The sequence below is a fragment of the Peromyscus leucopus genome, chromosome 3 (genome assembly GCF_004664715.2).
Source record: "Peromyscus leucopus breed LL Stock chromosome 3, UCI_PerLeu_2.1, whole genome shotgun sequence".
Classification (NCBI taxonomy): Eukaryota; Metazoa; Chordata; class Mammalia; order Rodentia; family Cricetidae; genus Peromyscus; species Peromyscus leucopus.
In genome coordinates, this window is record NC_051065.1 from 25,594,490 (window position 1) to 25,613,137 (window position 18,648).

General features: G+C 42.1%; 1 protein-coding gene across 3 annotated transcripts; it reads right to left on the bottom strand.

The window, feature by feature from the left end:
* Positions 1-1,822: 1,822 nt before the first annotated feature.
* On the bottom strand, positions 1,823-14,594 carry Steap1 (STEAP family member 1). Of its 3 annotated transcripts, none has more exons than XM_028862433.2 (5): positions 14,500-14,594; positions 10,148-10,247; positions 7,620-8,132; positions 7,054-7,218; positions 1,823-2,157 (listed from the first exon to the last, which is right to left on the bottom strand). In XM_028862433.2, exons 2-5 carry the CDS (start codon positions 10,229-10,231, stop codon positions 1,900-1,902), a joined length of 1,020 nt encoding a protein of 339 aa, XP_028718266.1. In that variant the 5' UTR covers positions 10,232-10,247; positions 14,500-14,594; the 3' UTR covers positions 1,823-1,899. The 3 variants fall into 3 exon arrangements, with proteins under 3 accessions (XP_028718266.1, XP_037059427.1, XP_037059426.1); XM_037203532.1 differs by lacking the exon at positions 14,500-14,594 and adding an exon at positions 14,222-14,286; XM_037203531.1 differs by lacking the exon at positions 14,500-14,594 and adding an exon at positions 12,680-12,822.
* Between the last annotated feature and the right edge of the window lie 4,054 nt (positions 14,595-18,648).

An 18,648-nucleotide genomic window follows, 5' to 3' on the forward strand; every position in this document is an offset into this window, starting at 1 on the left:
GCTGCTTTAACATTTATACCTCCAAACATGTCTATGTATTTTGGAGCTCAAGTTCACTGAATTTAGATACATATGCAGAAAGCTCCTTACTCACTTTCTATCACAAAAGAAAAAAAATCTTTGAAAAAGAAGAAAATATTTAAAAGACACCTAGAATCCAGCCAATGAATGTACTATTTTTTTTTCTAATTTTCACCACCAGCAAAGGCTCTGTTGTCTGTAATTCTAATAAATGTGTATAAAGGATAAAGGCGGTGACATTTTCTAATTCTGAAACTCTCCCAGTGTTGAGTTGGGTTAGAGGACTTGGAACTGATCACTTTGCTCTTCAGGAACTCACTCCTGGAGTACTTTTTGACAAAGTACGAAGGTAAGTTCTACTGACCCGCCCACAACTCAGGTAGAAACGATGGAATTTACTTTTTCTCCTGGATGACGGAGTTTTGCTTGGCTTGGATGTGTGTGTGCCACTATTCTGTTGCTCTATTTCTGTAGACACATCTCTGTTGTTAAAAAGTATTTCATGAATAAAATCTGATTACATCAGAATAAAGTTATTTAACAGTAATCATAATGTACATCATAGGTATATATAACTATTACATGTTAACTGCATTGATTTGACCATTAGTCATTGTCAACATGTACTGGAATATTCTTCTGTATTCCATAAATATGTAATCATTAAAATACCAATGTTAGATTTAGCTTAGCAGTTAAAACACTTGCTTTTGCAGAAGATTTGGGGTCAGTTCTGAGCATTCACACCGTGGCTAAGAACTATCACTTAACTCCAGTTCTAGGGAAACCGACTTGTTCTTCTGGCCTCTGAGAGTACAAGATATGTACATCGTGCACATACATGCATATAGGCAAACACTCATACATGCAACAAAGTAAATCTCAAGGCAGATGGTAAAGACTGGTTTTTCTATATTTGCATTCTGACAGTATTCTAAAGATTAAATATCTGACACACTAGCTTCATGATCATTTAGGAGATAATTTTAAATCAATATGGAAACTGGAAGCTTGAAAATGGCCTTAGCATAAAGCTTAAAACTGTGCATAATTTTAGAGTTAAAAAAAAAAAACTACCTTGGTGTGGAATGGTTTGTTTGCCAAACATCTCATATCTAATCAAATGAATAGTCACCTATAGGGCTAATCACAGAGAATGCACTCTTTCTTATGTTACATGTCAATAGGAAGTAATGCAAAATCATTTTGGAAATGACCTTCATTTAATGAAAACATCATTGCTTTAAAGAGCTAGACAGAACAATTAATCTTTCATGAATACTGGCAATATTTTCAAACAAATGGTGAAATTAAATATTTAGCGTGTGAATATGACAGTCTTGTGTCCATCTGCAGTTTTTTCTTATGGAAGATTTGAATTTCCATTCTTATTGAATAAAAGCAATGATTTAATTGTTCTAAAAAAAAAGACTGGTTTTTCAAGGCATTTTTAAATTTGCAATGTATGTGTTCTGATAAATCTGGTAATTTGGTTATGCCTAGCCCTACTACATAGAGAGAATGTGCTAAAGACAGGTTCTAATTGTTTTGAATCCAGTCTGTCAGGAAATGCACAAATTCCAAATGCATCGCCCATGCACAGATAAGACCCTGAAGCAGGGCCGTGAGAGTGAGAAAGTGCCTGCCGACAAGCCCGACAACCTGGGTTCGATTCCCGGCCTCACCTGTGTTAGAACCGATTCCCACAGTTTGTCCTGCTGACCTCCACATGTGCGCTGTGGCACTCTGTGCTCACACACATACACACCAAATAAATAAATAGTAGTAATACAAACTAAAACACGATCCTGAAGTATTCATTTTATTAGCAAACACAAACTTGAGATGTTTATAATAAAACGTCACTATTGAATACTCCTACAGCCTGGAGGCCATCTCCGTCCTGTTTATTTTGCTGGCGTCTTCCCAACCACATCTAATCTTCAGTATCTTCCTCCTCAGGCAGGGCAAGCACAGAACGACTTTACACATGAGGACAACAGTTGGAAGGAAAACAGCTATCATAAATGTCGGAGGCGTGTACCATACAAACTGATTGACATCTACCCATTTATTCCAGGCAAAAATCAAAGCGTGCACTGTGCCCAGAAGAAGAGAGACAATTCCCAGTTTGCTCTGCAAAAGAAAAAAACAAACATTATGACCCTAAGGAAATGTTGATTCAGTAATAGTCATTTCCACCCTACCCCAGTGGGCTTGTCCTGTTGCTTGGCAATCCTTTCATTTATCTGCAGTTATTTTCCCAACATGTGCTTCTACAAGGTCCATTCACACCTTCCTTTTCTTTTTATACGTTGTCCTCAGCACATTACTTTTGGGTAATTGTTCTTGTTTCTAGGGTAAGTTGAAAAGTCATTGCCTTTTCTTTTAGTAAGTGGTCAATAGCCCAAACGTGCTTTCTCTGCCATTCTGTTTAAGACAGCTTTCTTAAAACGTTTTTGTTTTATTGGCAGTGAGGGGGATCAAAACCAAGGGATCAAAACTCAACAGCCTCAGACTTGTTATGATATTTGCATTATGATATTTTGTCTTATTGATTTTATTTTACCTTTGCCTATCAGGCAATATTTAAAATGACACTGTCTTATAGCAGGGTCCTGGCAGAAACAATACAATGATTTGAACATGTTAGGTGTTCAATGAATATTGATGAATTGTCCAAAGAATACTGTAAAAAAAACCATTCTGACCTCAGTGATCTTTATCAACTGATGTTATTCTGATTTTCTAAATGAATATGAAAACTGACTTTATGTGGTGTCTCTCTCTCTCTCTCTCTCTCTCTCTCTCTCTCTCTCTCTCTCTCTCTCTGTGTGCGTGTGTGTGTATATAGTTTTCCAATGAATCATTTTTTAATGCCAAGCAATGGGTTTTAAGGGAGGTAGAAGAAGCTGTTATAGATTTCTCCCTTCACATAGAATAAAGTCATCTTGAAATTTGATACAAGTTCCCCAAATCAACCACTTTTTTCTAATTTTTTTCCTGATGTCCAGTGCTGAAAAAAATATGTATATATATACATATATATGTTTATATAAAATCACTGATCCACCACATTAGAGAAGGTCTATTGACATCACAATTTTAAGTTCTAGAGGATGCTAGAAGAAGTAGTAAGGAAAATCTGAGGCCAGTTAAAATATTTCAGGAAATGCTTGCTGGGAAAGATGCTCCCCCCTTCCCACCCCCCACCCCCCATGTCTGGGTGCTAGCAGAAGAGAACTGACTGGCCATGACTGGCTACAAGTTCTTTATTTTACCAAAAAAATATTTTGAGATAAGGTCTCACAGTGTGTCATTGACTTTCTGGAACTCACTATGTAGACCAGGCTGGCCAGGAACTCATAGAAGTCTGCCTGCCTCTGTCTCCAGAGAACTGGGATTAAAGGTCTCCTAGAAGTACTTTAGAACAGATAGTAGAAGATGGCTGGGCTCGCATCTGTGTGAATCCTTTCTGTGGACACCAAGGAGTGGTACAGCTGGGGCAAATGCTAGATGTATCTTTAGCATTTTTGAGAATCCTCCACACTGATATCTGGAGTGGTAGTACCAGTGTGTAATCCCATTAGCAGTGAATGAGGCTTCCCTTATTTTGAGAATCCTCCACATTGATATGTGGAGTGGCAGTACCAGTGTGTAATCCCATCAGCAGTGAATGAGGCTTCCCTTATTTTGAGAATCCTCCACATTGATATGTGGAGTGGCAGTACCAGTTTGTAATCCCATCAGCAGTGAATGAGGCTTCCCTTTTCTCATATCCTCTTCAGCACTGCGGTCAGCACAGATCTGTATGTGAGACAGGGTCCCACTCTGTAGTTCCCACTAGTCTGGAACTCACTATGTAGATTAAGTTGGTCTTGAACTCATAGTGATCTATGTTTTTAAAACATCATGTATTCTGATAAAATGGAAGAAATATTGGGAATGATTTCAGTGTTTGAACAAACTAAATCTAGAAGATATAAAGAACAATTTCAACTTGTTGAAACACTTTGACATTAAACAGAGAGAAAGCTGTTCAGATTTGTTCATCGACATACTTTTAAGGCATTCTGACAGATTCTTCTAGACTTTTATTGGAAATGGTCACTAGCATAACAAATATAGTATGAATATATCTCAACTACTTAGGGGTAATCTTTTTTTTTCCCTTTTATTTTATTTTACAATACCATTCAGTTCTACATATCAGTCATGGATTCCCTTGTTCTCCCCCCTCCTGCCCCACTCCCCTTCCTCCCAGCCCACCCCTCATTCCCACCTCCTTCAGGGCAAAGCCTCCCCCGAGGACTGAGATCAACCTGGTAGACTCAGTCCAGGCAGGTCCAGTCCCCTCCTCCCAGTCTGAGCCAAGCGTCCCTGCATAAGCCCCAGGTTTCAAACAGCCAACTCATGCAATGAGCACAGGACCCGGTCCCACTGCCTAGATGCCTCCCAAACAGATCAAGCCAATCAACTGTCTCACCTATTCAGAGGGCCTGATCCAGTTGGGGGCTCCTCAGCCTTTGGTTCATAGTTCATGTGTTTCCATTCGTTTGGCTATTTGTCCCTGTGCTTTATCCAACCTTGGTTTCAACAATTCTCATTCATATAAACCCTCCTCTTTCTCGCTAATTAGATCCGGGGCCTAGCCGTGGATCTCTGCATCCAGATCCCTCATTCGTTGGATGGGGTTTCTAGCACGACTCTTAGGGTGTTTGGCCATCCCATCACCAGAGTAGGTCAGTTCGGGCTGTCTCTCGACCATTGCCAGCAGTCTATTGTGGGGGTATCTTTGTGGATTCCTGTGGGCCTCTCTAGCCCTTTGTTTCTTCCTTTTCTCATGTGGTCTTCATTTACCATGGTCTCCTATTCCTTGTTCTCCCTCTGTTCTTGATCCAGCTGGGATCTCCCGCTCCCACAGGCTCTCTTTCCCTTGACCCTCACCCTTCATTACTCCCACTTATGTCCAGTTTGTTCATGTAGATCTCAGCCATGTCTCCGTCATTTGGCGATCCCCATGTCTTTCTTGGGGTCCTGTTTTCCAGGTAGCCTCCCTGGTGATGTGAGTAGCAGTCCAGTCATCCTTGTTCCACATCTAGTATCCTCCTATGAGTGAGTACATACCATATTTGTCTTTCTGAGTCTGGGTTACCTCACTCAGGATGATTTTTTCTAGATCCATCCATTTGCCTGCAAACCTCATGATGTCATTGTTTTTCTCTGCTGAGTAGTATTCCATTGTGTATATGTGACACAATTTATTTATCCATTCTTCAGTTGAAGGGCATCTAGGTTGTTTCCAGGTTTTGGCTATTACAAACAATGCTGATATGAACATAGCTGAGCAAATGCTCTTGTGGTATGATTGAGCATTCCTTGGGTATATGCCCAAGAGTGGTATAGCTGGATCTTGGGGGAGATTGATTCCCAGTTTTCTAAGAAAGCACCATATTGATTTCCAAAGTGTTTGTATAAGCTTGCATTCCCACCAGCAGTGGAGGAGAGTTCCCCTAGTTCCACATCCTCTCCAGCATAAAGTGTCTTCAGTGTTTTTGATCTTAGCCATTCTGACAGGTGTAAGGTGGTATCTCAGAGTTGTTTTGATTTGCATTTCCCTGATGATTAAGGATGTTAAGCAATTCCTCTTAGGTGTAATCTTATGTCTCAATTAAACAGCTAGGTTTATATTTTTAGGATATGAGTTGTGGAGGTAAAATTGAAGTGTTACCAATTCTCACACTCCAGGTGAAGTTTCTAGGTTAGTAACTGAAAAATGCTCTCAATGGTGTGAAGATTTAACTTTCCTAAATGGGTATTATCTACTTACAGATCACATGGCGCACAGATATCTGGGTGGACTTGTCAAGGTGCAGTGCCCAGCCTCAGATTAATACTGAAAAGTACTGCCTTGTGTACATGTGACAGAAAAGCAGTGTAAGAAAGAATTTCATGAGGGAGAGAGGACTGCAATGGCTACCAGCTGAACACAAAAATCAGAAAAAACTTTTCTGGGAGAATGTGTTATGGACTCTAAGGCATGCTGGAATAAAAGAGACTTTGTAGCTTTATCAGAATGCCCTGCTGTCTCTCCCAGATATATGTGGACATGTGGAAGAGACATGTGAATGCCTCACTGTGTGGAAATTTCCGAAACTACCTACCCATACAAGTTAAGACTAGGACTTTAAAATCTTTTGGCAGTTACTTATGACTGAATGAAGTTGAGTTCCTTGGCTCTTGTTACACAGACCCTTTTCAGCATGCTGTTCTTTTTAAGTGTGGACTCCTACCTAGAAGATATGTGAGTTCACGACAGGATTCTGAATTCCAGAAATGTTTTGAAAGTTCAAGTGATTAAACTAATTTAATTGTAACTTAGAAAAAGCGGCTTTAAAAATTAGATAACAGAACCAGGTGTGGTGGCTCATGCCTATAATCCCAGTACTTGGAAGCTGACACAGGAGGCGGATTGCCTTAAGTTCCAGGCTAGCCTGGGCTATATAATAAATTCCAGGCTAGCCTGGAGTATAAGTGTGACATTCTATAAGAAAAAAAAAAAATAGGTATCAGAATACCTTCAGTCAATAAAACTTTGTACTTTAGAGAAAGATTTTTGTTTTTTTCTAGAGAGTACAAAACTGTAACTTCAAAGGCATGACTAATGACAAGGGATAGGAAAAATAATGTTTTTATGGGGGTGGAGCTAGTAAACTGTTGATATTCCTAAAATATCATATTTATAATTATTGGATGGGAGCAGCAAATGGTCTAAAAGGTTTTAAATGTGAGAAACAATATTTTCATTTTAGTAATGTCTCTTACTTATGTCTACAAAATGCATCCTATAATATATTACAGAATATATATTATATTCCAATACATATTACAGAAGCAGTAGAAAAACAGTAAGAAAACATTATTAACTGGAACAGTATGAGATCTTTACTACTGGGAAGCATTAATTGTATGGAATAAATTAGTATCTTTACTATTCTAAGCAGGCTGGGATGATTCTTACGCATCACTTACCTGAATATAGTGAAATTCTCTCCATGTTAAAGAGTCACTCACAGATGGGATGGACGTCACAGCCAGGAGAGCCAGGATGGCCAGGCCCACGATCCCCAGGGACACATAAATCTCCATTCTCCAAACATCATGCTCAATCCAGGCATCTGCTTTGTTTTGTTGAACCTAAGAAAAAGAGGAATGCAGCCATACTTACTGATCTGTGAATTTATCTGATGCTTACTCTGACAGAACTGTAAAGTACATGAAAACTCTGGTAAACAAGCAGAGGATTAAAAACAATCAGTCCTTACAAGGTCACACTGTCCAGATGCTAAGATTGAAATATGACCCTGTCGATGCAAAACATGTTTATGTTAAAGTTGTTATTTTCAATTTAAAAATATTCCTCGATATAAGATGGCAGATGCTGATGAAATTATAATAACAATTTTTAAAAATGAAGAATAATTTCTCAGTGTCCACAGGGGCCTGGGATACTGCTGTTACTACAACAAGAAAGTGTTACTAGTTTGTTAAGTAATTTGGACCTCTTAGTTTATGACTCTTGCGGGGCACCACTTTACCTGTTTGTATGCCCAGTTGAGCAGCTTGTATCTGTAAGAGCGCCTCATTGGGTAAGACAGACTGTAAAGTGCGTGCAGCACAGCGAAAAAGAAGCTGAGGAGCCCGAACTGCTTCCTGGCCAGCATCCACCTGTCTAGCCACGGTGGGAATTTCTTGTACTTGGTTCCATTGCGAAGCTGTACAATGGCTGCTATCACTCCTGGCAAATAAACCAGTGCCAAGAGGGTGATGGAGACCATTGGCAAGACTTTGTTGATGACCAGGATTGGGATTTTATAAAAATATTGTTCACGGGAAGTTACTAGAGGGTAAATGATTTCCCTCAGAACAGTGTACAGGAAGGTCAGCGATGAGGTAACGGCAGCGATTTTGAATGGCAGGCGCCAGTTTGGGAAGAACTCCTGGGTGTGCCGAAGCTCCAAGGGACAGTCAAATGCGTCAACGTGGACCGTGTGCTGCAAATGCAAGAGCACAGGTCTCTTCAGCATGCTGGTCTCTCCCGTGTCATTAGGCTACAAAAGAAGGAAGGGACCATCTTAATACTGCACAAAGCAATGGATTTCTTTTACTCTAATAACTTTCTGCTCCATCATTGTGCTTCTCAGTGAACAGGCATTCAGAAACTCGCTCGTGGATACCCGTCAGCTAAAGATGGTATAGTCTAGGTGTACCTTGAAATGCTGGTGTTCTCCATTTGTCTATAAATTCCCTCTCTGTGTCTGAGACAGGGTCTCATCCAGCCCTGGCAGGCTTTCAACTCCCTATACAGCTGGACTAATCCTCCAGGTTCTGTGCAAGTGTTACCACCAAACTGGATTCCAGCTCGCTTTCAAACAAAAGAGACACACGCTGACACTTATACTAGAGCTTACATAGCCATGTCTCTTTTGATGATCTGAAATAATGGACTAATCTTAAGAAGCCAAAACGAAAAAAGCTTTTTAAAAGCAGTCCAGTATTCTTTGGCAAAGCCAGCAAACTTGTATATCATATTAGGTAGTCTGTAATGTTTCTATTTGTTCCTGAGGACTTATGCAGAGCTGTGGCAGCAAATTCATTAATTCAAATGCAAAAGATCAGGAATAATAGGGGCATTACTAGTAGAGAAAAATATGAATTTCATCATGTAGTTGTGGTGGTTTGAATGAGAATGGCAGGAATATTAGGGTTATTATGAGGAAAATATGAATTTCATTATGTAGTCTTGCACTTTGATTTTATATTTCTAAAACAGTCATTTGTCTAAGTAGTGATCGATGAATGTATAATCAGAAAGTTAAAAAAAAGAGCTTTTGAACTAACTAGTTAACTCCCGAAGACATGGTCTGCTTCCTGACACGTTAACACATTTCTGTCCACCACATTTTTTGGTAGTCAGTAATTCAAAAGAATGTGTGTTGAATAAATTGTCATTTCCAGAAGGGATAAACAGAAACAAATTAAAAAACGTCAAACGAAGACCACAGAGTGTTTCACGTCGTGTCCTTTGTGAACCGCTTGCTCCTTACTCCTTATTTCAGTCCTCACGGTCCTAGCTCCATGTGTGCCGAAGGAGAGCCTCCCCTGCTTGTCCTGATGCTCACGGTGATCTTGCTCATCTCCTTTCATGCAGAGTAACATTAATTCACATAGCACCCCATAATTACCAGTGTTTAAGAACGACCTCTCTAACCGTCCGAATTTTCCTCTGAGTCATAAATCACTGTTCTATCCAACGTCTTTCTAATTACACCACACGGGAAGGAAATGGCTCTGTGACTCCTGTCTGTTAATACAGCCTAAGTGGATTAGCTGAGAACAATTTTTCTGGCCTAAGAGTGAAAATTAGGATACAGCAAGTAAAAGAGCTAATGTGAAAAATGAAAATGAGTTTGTTTTACGGGGTTATTTTTGCAGGGTATATGTTTGTAATTCTTAATCTTTTCCGTTTGAATAATTAATAAAACAATCTGTTAGAATTGCATTTTAAATATTTTAAAAAGGTAAGTATTTGGAACTGAAAATTCCTGCCACTTTTTCAAATGACGTAATAAGAAACATTTAATCCTGTGGTTGACCCAATGTGGAAAAAGTGATTCTTTGTATGAAGAAAATTTATTTGGTTAAACAGCAAGTCATCATTTACTCGGAGGTCTCTCCTGTAAGCTGCCCTGGTGCCTACAAAAATGCTTACAAAACTACTGGTACCTGGGAAATCGTAACTTTTGTTTCTAAATTTAGAACCACAGGTGTTAGAAAGGACCAGAAGGGCTCTGGAGACGATCTAGTCCAGTTCATTCACTTTACACAGAAGTGTATGACCAGTTTTCAGGGACCTGATGAAGGTTAGTCTAACTAGTTAGATTAACTAGTCAAGTCAACTCAATGATACCACGCTGCCCCTCACCCAGGCCGGCTTCAGTCACAGGCATCTGAGCGCAGAGCTCAGCGTACTAGAATGGACTAGAATCCTTAACACCAGTAGATTCAGAATAGACTTGAAGTGTGCATGGATTTTAATTATCAGCTACCATAGTCATTATTTTACCGAGTAACTGCCATCTTCCAGATCCTTCTTAGGTTTCATTTTCCAAAGCTCCTCTTGGTTTGTAGTATCTTTACTGATCTCCATGAATGGCTTCAGCCACCTTGAAAAAGAGAACAGTCTATTCCATTTATGATGCTATTGTTTGATGGAATAATATAAAGTATTTGTTCACTTTAGAGTGAGAGAAGACAGGTGCAATTAAGAATCAGATAGTGGATAGCCTGTACATTTAGAGAGTGGCAAACCAGTGCATCAGCGCCAACTATTTGTCCAATAAATGACCTGTATCTATATGAAACATAAAGATTAGCTGTCACTTTTTAACTTCAGGAAGATTTAACTCCAGATTCTCAGTTAGAAGGAAGCCCACTCCCCTTAAAGGTAAATGGAATTAGGAATGCAGTTTTTAGTTTTGAGTAATGATACTCTCAGTGGAGGCCTGAGGTAACTGATACAGAACTTCAGGAAGACACATGTTTCATAGACACCTGGGTTTGATGATGGAATCTCAAACAATAATTAACTGATTTGTGAGAGACCCCCACCCCAGTTCCCCCTAAGGCCCAGAGAGCTGAGGAAAGGGACATCTTAAAATAGCCAGAACCAAGTCAGTTCCCATTCCCAGACAGGGTGAAGTCAGAAGTTTTAAAAGTACAAAATCAGACTGTCTGGTGGTAGCTAACCACGAGACGCCCCCCCTCCCCTGAGATAACATGACCAAATTTTGGAGATGGGCTGTAAAACTCCTGACAGAGCAAAAAATAAGATAAAAGTCCAAACTCAGGAAAACTGGACCAATCAAGGGTGGACCCGTACTAACCCCCTCCTCTGAAGAATTTTGTGGTTTGTGCCTTCAAAAGCTAATCTCCCCAAGAAAGAGGAACTCTCCTCCCTGCCTCGCTGCGCCGGGCACTGCGGACGAGGGTTCCTTGCTAGCTCGTATTGCACCAAGAAGTAAACCTTGCTATTGCATTCTGGACATATCTGGTCTCCTGGTGGTCTCTTTGGGGGGTCCTTATCTGGGCATAACATTTGTAAGCTGAAATGTTCCTGAAGGCAGTGAACAGAGGAGACAGGATTATGAAGGTGAATCCTAATAGTTGCTTCAAGGGCTAAAAGGCTGTATTGCCAGACTGTCCTATTAACGAGTCCTGTTGGTAAGACATGGCTGCTCATCTATTTCCAATGGGGTGCTGAGTTGTGCTCAGTCACTGACATGCCCACATTTTTAGTCAATCTCACGGAGAAGCAGCTAGTCAAAACACTTCCCCAAACAAGGAAAACTGATCCTTAAGGGCTTTCACAGAGCCCAGTCCAGGCTTGGTTTAGCCCTTTTCAGTCAGGAGGAACAAGATGTCATCTTATTCATTGTTTTGAGTGAGCTCTAAATTCACTCCTAAAGGATCACACCTGCAATTTGTGCTTTGTCAAATGAAAGACAAAAACAAGTTAAACACACAACAGCTATGTTGGTGGAAAACATCCCAAATACTTTGGAAGTTTGGACCGCCTGTAATATTTTATTAAGTGGAAAATTATTTCCAGGAATAGGTTGTAATACTTAGAATACTTTCTAAGTTTTAAAGGTCAGGACTTCACAAAGAATAGAGGAGACACCTTTCCCTAACACCAACATTTTTTTTGGTTAAGGTGCTTTAGGAAAAATTTACAGAATTACCTATTTTGAAACATTCAGGATGAGAATATAGGTTGAACATCCCTCATGTGAAAATCACAAAATTGCTCCAAAGTGTAAAACTGGAGTCTTGACATGGTAACACAAGTGGAAAATTCCACACATGACCTCATGTGAGGGTATGCACTGAAATCCCAGGTACAGTAAATACATTATATTGTATACTTTTTAGACAGAGTCTCAGTATACAGTTCTAGCTCACCTGGAACTTGCTATGTAAAGCAGGCCTCAAACTCTGAGAGCCTCCTGCCCCTGCCTCCTGAGTGCTGGCACTAGAGTGTGTGCCATCACATCCAGCAGTAAGTGAACGTCATCCTCAGGCCAAGCATGTGCATATGAAGGGTATATGAAACCTGAACGAGCTTCCTGTTCAAATTTGCATCTGTCCTCACAGTATCTTATTGTGCTTATGTGACTATTTAAAAAAAAAAACAACAAAATATTTCCGGTTCTAAGTATCTTTTGGATTTATATGATACACAAGGTTGTATTTACTGCTTTGATTGGCCTGTGTAACATTGATCCTCTGGTTGTAGGAAGATGACCCAGGCTTGGCCATCCACAGCTAATTCCTGTGATGACACTGAGCAGCTTAGGACGGCAGTCAAGTCTAGTGGAAATTAGGTCCTTTTCTTCTGATGTCATCTCCAAGTGACAGAGAATGAAGAGATACCCTTAACATGTCGCTAAGTTAGGGTGGTGTAAAACTACCATGCCACCCCCTGCGTAAGCTGGAAGACTTCTTCATTTGAACACAAGTACACTGACACACAAAAACCAAACAAGAAATAAAGAAAGACAAGTCCTAGTGGCAATAGTTTAAGTACTTAACGTACCTGAGACCAGACCTCGGATTTCTCAGTTACATAGTTAATACTTTCCTTTTCACTTGTTTGCATTGGGTGTTGACCATTGTCATTTGAAAGAATTCTGGGTAAAGTGTATGCCATTCAACAAGCACAAGGCCAAGCCCACATAGACACTAAAGAGGAAAAAGAATGAGACTTCATGCCTCCCCAAAACATTATTTCATGCCATTTGGTAATTTTAACCAATATTATAAAGAGGGTAGTTTGGGAGGGGTGTCTAGGAATAGAGTAGCATGCATGTAATAAAACACAGAAAACAACCTACTAAGTTTAGACTGTATTTTAGCTCTGGTGGTTCAGTATGGTAAAGAGAGTGATATATAAATCTATAGCTGTTCAATGTTAATTCATTAAACACACTATGAACAATGGTGTCAGACACGGGGAATACAAAGTTAAATGTCTGTTCTCAAAACCTTTTAGTTGAGGACAGGCAAACACTCCAGCAAGAACTGTGTGGTAATGCCGTGCATCTAAAAGGACAATAGTTTGTAGCTATTGTAGGATGGTGGCTCAGGAAAGGAAGCAGAGAAAACGGATCAGAACTCTCTTCTATACCCAGTCCTGTGACCTACAGCCAGTGCTTGCTGACAGAGAACCACTACACAGAGATTCTGAGTAGAAAGCCAGAGTGGCCCGAAGAGGTGTCCTGCCATTTGTTTGCGTGGTACCATGCTGAGGAGCAAGGAAAAACACCCATGTCAGTAAGGGTGATTGCTGACTGCGTGCCCAGAAACCAGGAAAACAAAATGCGCTGGCTCCCATTAGACGTTAGGTAAACATAGGATTGAAGTTCTACAAGAGAAAAGTTTCCACCAGACCGCCCGCCCGCCAGGCAAACCCAGCAGGAGACAGCACAGTGTGAGGAAGTCAGGAACGCAGGATTTGACCCAGTATTCACCAACCCCTCCCCATTAAAAAGCGAAGCATAGATTCTGACATGATTTCTGTTTTGCTGGACAAGGATGGCTGGCTTGCTGTTCTTGCTAAATATTGACACAGCCCAACTGACTCATGTTTATGGCCAGGAGTTTAGAATCCAAGAAACCCAATGACTGGAATACATTGTGGGTTGCAGTGTCTGGCCCATCTTGGGCACTTTCAAGTGTATTTTTGCTTTGCTACACTCAATTATTGGGAGAGGAGATGATGTTCTTCCCGGTGCTGATTCTAAAAGCATTGTGCTGAACATTAATGATAAATAAATTCCCTTGATTAAATATTGGGATGTGGACACATCCCCACTCCAACTGAACAGCGTAACCAAATTCGAAGTGTACTTAAATTCCATGTCTACAAACGTCAGTCAGCTGATTTCACCAGAGCAACTTATTTAAAAGCCTTGATCCCACCCAGATCCCGAAAGACTAGGACCGGTGTTCCAAGGACTTAAAATGAAAAATTCCACTAACTAGGAAACCAGAAGTCCAAACAAACAGCACGACAAGGTACCAGCCATTCATCAAGCGATGCAAACTTGAGGACACTTCGCCAAGTTGGCAAACTTACCATCTGAACCCAATCTTACCGCAAACTTGACTCCCTAGCGCCTCGGAGACCTGCTCCCCGGAGACCTGCTCCCCCGAGACCTGCTCCCCCGAGACCTGCTCCCCCCGAGACCTGCTCCCCCCCCCCCAGACCTGCTCCCCCACCCCCAGGGCCGCTCAGAGCTGCGCTGCCCCCAGCACCGCCCCCCGGCTCGCGGCCACCCCTCCCAGGCCCGCACAGTTTCTCAGGGCCCGTAGAGGCGGGGAGCAAGTGGCCTGCGAACCCCACGAGGGACTCACCCGCTCCTCCGTGGGACCCGACGGCGAGCCGCGGCTGGGACTCGCAGCCCACGCGGAGCTTTTGCCCGCTGCTCGCACGCAGCTTGCTCCGCAGACCCCGCCCCGCAGCCGCCGCTCGCACCGCGCCCCCTGCCGGCGGCCGGCTCCCGCTCACCTGGGGTCGCTTGGGCGGCGGTGGGTGGGGCGCCCCCCGCGGCGCGGACCCGGTCTGTGCCTGACCCGGCTGCGATCGGTGCGCGAGCCCTTGACGGCAGCGCTCCCCGGACTGCACAGGGTGAATCGGGGTCACCCGGAGGGCTCACTGAAAACCCACTGCGGGGGTGGATGGAGCCTGGAGTGGTGGATCTCGCCGGTTCCCGGGTGACGAGCGTGACCCCAGGTCTCCATCCGCTGTGGGTCGCTCTTCCAGCGTAGCAGTTTCAGCTGTTAGTGCAGCCAGAGAATGAATCTGAGTTTGCCAGTGACTTTCACCCCGAATTTACTCCTTCCCGCCTCAGCTTCCCGGATTAACTGCAGCTTCCCCGATCAATCAAGTGTTAGGAACCAAAAAGAAAGTTACCGCCAATATTTGAAAGTTTCAGAAGGAGAAAATGTCAGCGGGGATCTACTCCTCTGAAATGGAAGCAGACTCACTCGGTAATTACTAAGTTCTCAGTTGCAACATCTCGGGAATTTTGTGCACAACATTCCCAGAACCAGTCTGGTTAGGAAATGTAAAGAAAACCAACCCCCCAGCCGCATTTTCCGTGACTATACTTTATTCACAGGGTGCCAAACAATGCATGTTTGGTTTCATTATTCTATTTCCTCTGAGACAAGATCTCGCTATGAACTCTGGGTGGCCTGGAACTCGCTATGTACACCATTTATTGATTGATATGTTCATTCATTCATTCATTCATTCATTCATTCACTCATTGTAGGTATGTGAAAAAATGTTACAGTGAACTCTGATCTGGAACTCTCTATGTACACCATTGATTGATTGATTTGTTTGTTCATTCGTTCATTCATTCATTACAGGTATGTGAAATGTTACAGTGAACTCTGACTGGCCTGGAACTCTCTGTGTACACCATTGATTGATTGATTGATTTGTTTGTTTGTTTATTCATTCATTCATTGCAGATATGTGAAAGAATGTTATAGTGAACTCTGGCTGGCCTGGACCTCTCTGTGTACACCATTGATTGATTGATTGATTGATTGATTTGTTTGTTATTCATTCATTCATTCATTCATTCATTGCAGGCTTGTGAAAGAATGTTACAGTACACATGTGGAGGTCTGAGGATAACTAGGTGTGAGTGAGTGTGTGTGGTGGGGCTACAAGAAGAAAAAGTTGAGTTCACATAACCCTGTAACTCCGACGCCAGGGACTTTTCTTCCTTCCACCTCTGAGTCCTGCAGACTGAACTCGGACTTCAGAAACTGTAACTCACAAGGTGGAGGAAACAACTGCACTTTACCAACTGAGCTGTGTCTCTGCCCTGTGTACGGTTTTTAATGTGGCCCTGGGTTTACAGAGACCGCCTACCTCTGGCTCTTGAGCACCATGCCTCACTGTACTGCACGTTTTAAGGCTCCCTGTATAATTTTTTTGACTTCAGATAATGCAAAAAAAAAAGAAAAAAAAAAAAAAAAAAAAAAGGCCTTTGAAGATTAAATTATCCTGAGCTGCCACCTTGTGGTACAAATAGACTCTTGCAGCTTTTATTTCTAATGAAGGTAGAAAATCATTAAAACCACTGTTAGAGATATGGCTGGTTAGTGGACTAAGGCTCACAACCAAAGTGAAAATTCGGTTCCCAGCACCCCCATTATCTCTCTGTCTTCCTCTTTGCCGGCCAAAATCTTAAAAAAAAAAGTTGCATAAAGCACAAGCTAAATAAATTAGGTCACATAAATAAGTCTGCATACACAAGTTGCACAAAATACCTTTATTACATCTATTTGTCTATCTATCTATCTATCTATCTATCTATCTATCTATCTATCTATCTATCTATCTATCTACCTATCCATCCATCCATCCATTCATCCATCCATCCATCTAGACCTGTGGACGAATGTTACCATGCACATGTCGGGGTCAGAGGATAAGTAGGTGTGTGTGTGGGAGGTGGGGCACACGAAGCAAGAATCAAGAGGAGTTCAAAATAACCCTGTAACCCCACCTCCAGGAACCACCCTTCCTTCCAAGTGAGTTCTGCAGATTGGACTCGGACCGAAACTGTAACTCACACCTGCACTTTACCGACTGGGCTGTGTCCCTGCCCTGTGTATTGTTTTTAATGTGGCTCTGGAACTTCCCCACATTCTGATTTGATGAACCATGTTCCTTTGAAGAATAGTTTCTGGACCACTGTATACCTTTGGACTGCCAGTTCAGCAGCAGATAGAGTAATGCGTTGTAAAAGGAAAAGTAGAGACAACCCAGCTACTAAGAATGATCATAATGGCGGGGGGGGGGGTGGTGGTGGTGGTGGTGATAAAGAGAGGTTGGATGTGATCAGCGCGTGCTGTATCATCATCACACTGAACCTCTTTGTTTTTTGAGACAGGGTTTCTCTGTGTAGCTTTGTGCCTTTCCTGGAACTCGCTTTGTAGACCAGGCTGGCCTCGAACTCACAGAGATCTGCCTGCCTCTGCCTCCCGAGTGCTGGGATTAAAGGCGTGCACCACCACCACCCCGCCACACTGAACCTCTTGAGATGTACATTAACGTGGACAGAAAATTAAAAAATAGCTAGTGGGGCCCTGCTGAGCTCCACCGCAGGTCTCCTGGCCCCGAGAGAAGCTGATTTTATTTTAATCACAGTAGTTAAGAGCTTTCTCCTAACTGAAAACCAGCAAGGGTGGATTAATTCCTCTCTTCCTCCCTTCCCTCTCTTTCTCTCCTCCTTCCTTCCTTCTTTCTTCTGGGCCCAGGGCCTCATGCCTTACCACTGATCCAGAACACGAAGGCGTTAAGAAGACCAGCCTGTGTTCGCTTTCTCACGTTTTTGACAACTTCCTCACAATAATCATGCTCAGCCTTCCTTCTACAGTAGGTGGTATCTATCTTCTCCGTGCATTTCTGCTGGCTCAGGGCTATCTCATTCCCCAGAGCGGATCATTTCTACACAGAGACACAGACCTCACCTCAGCAGCCTTTCTCAGTTTTCATAGCACCCTAGATTCCCGTTTCATCCTTTTTTGTTTAAAACACAAAAATACCTAAGTGCTAATGCATATTCCTTCAGCCGATTAATAAGTGTTTATTAAGAACCCTGTGTTATGTGCATTGTTGTGCTAAAACCTGTGAATTCAACTAAGTTACTTTGATTCCTGCGAAGACACTGTACTTGGAAGACGAATCTCTGTAATAAAAGCACAAGCAAACAGAAAGCAGGCAGCAGGACAGTCATGTTTTACTCCAAGTATGAACTTCCTATCAGCTTCATTATATTATTTTGAAAGCCATTCAAAAGCCATTTGAAGTGTGGGTTTATGTCTAGCATGCTAAGGACAAATCCCACTGCATATTTGGAGATACAAGCCAATGATTGTATCTATGTATACATTTATAAATATATGGGAATAAATACTTGGCTAGGAGTATAGTCAAACACTGGACAGACTTTTGTTAAAGAGAAAGCAAAATGGAGGCACATCTGCTCCTCCACTCTTTCCTTACCTGATCTTGATGGGAAGCCGGACTAATGTACCACGAAAGAACTGGGGAAGGACAGAAAGATATTCATCATGGTTTTCCAGTAAGTAAGAAAGGGCAGGGAAAAGGAAGGAGACAGTTGGGGCAGTAGTGGAATTGTTATGCCCAGATCGTGAGGACCCCCAAAAAACCACCATGGAGACTGAATCCCACATATAAAAGCAAAAAGCCTTTATTATCATCAAGTTCTGAGCTTGGTCCCTTTGTCTGTCTGAGGCAGCAGTGAGAGCAGAGAGCCCCCCAGCCCAGGCAGGATTGTTTTTTTTAAAAATCATAGCAGAGGTTAGGGTGAGGGGATTTCCAGGGTTCAGGACTCTGATTGGCTGACATTTGTCTAGGGGTATAGGGAATGTTTGGAATGTCAGGTATTTCCCCTTTGATGCAGGCCCCACTGGGTAGGGTCTGCCAGAAGCTGTTTTGGGGCCCTCTACAGA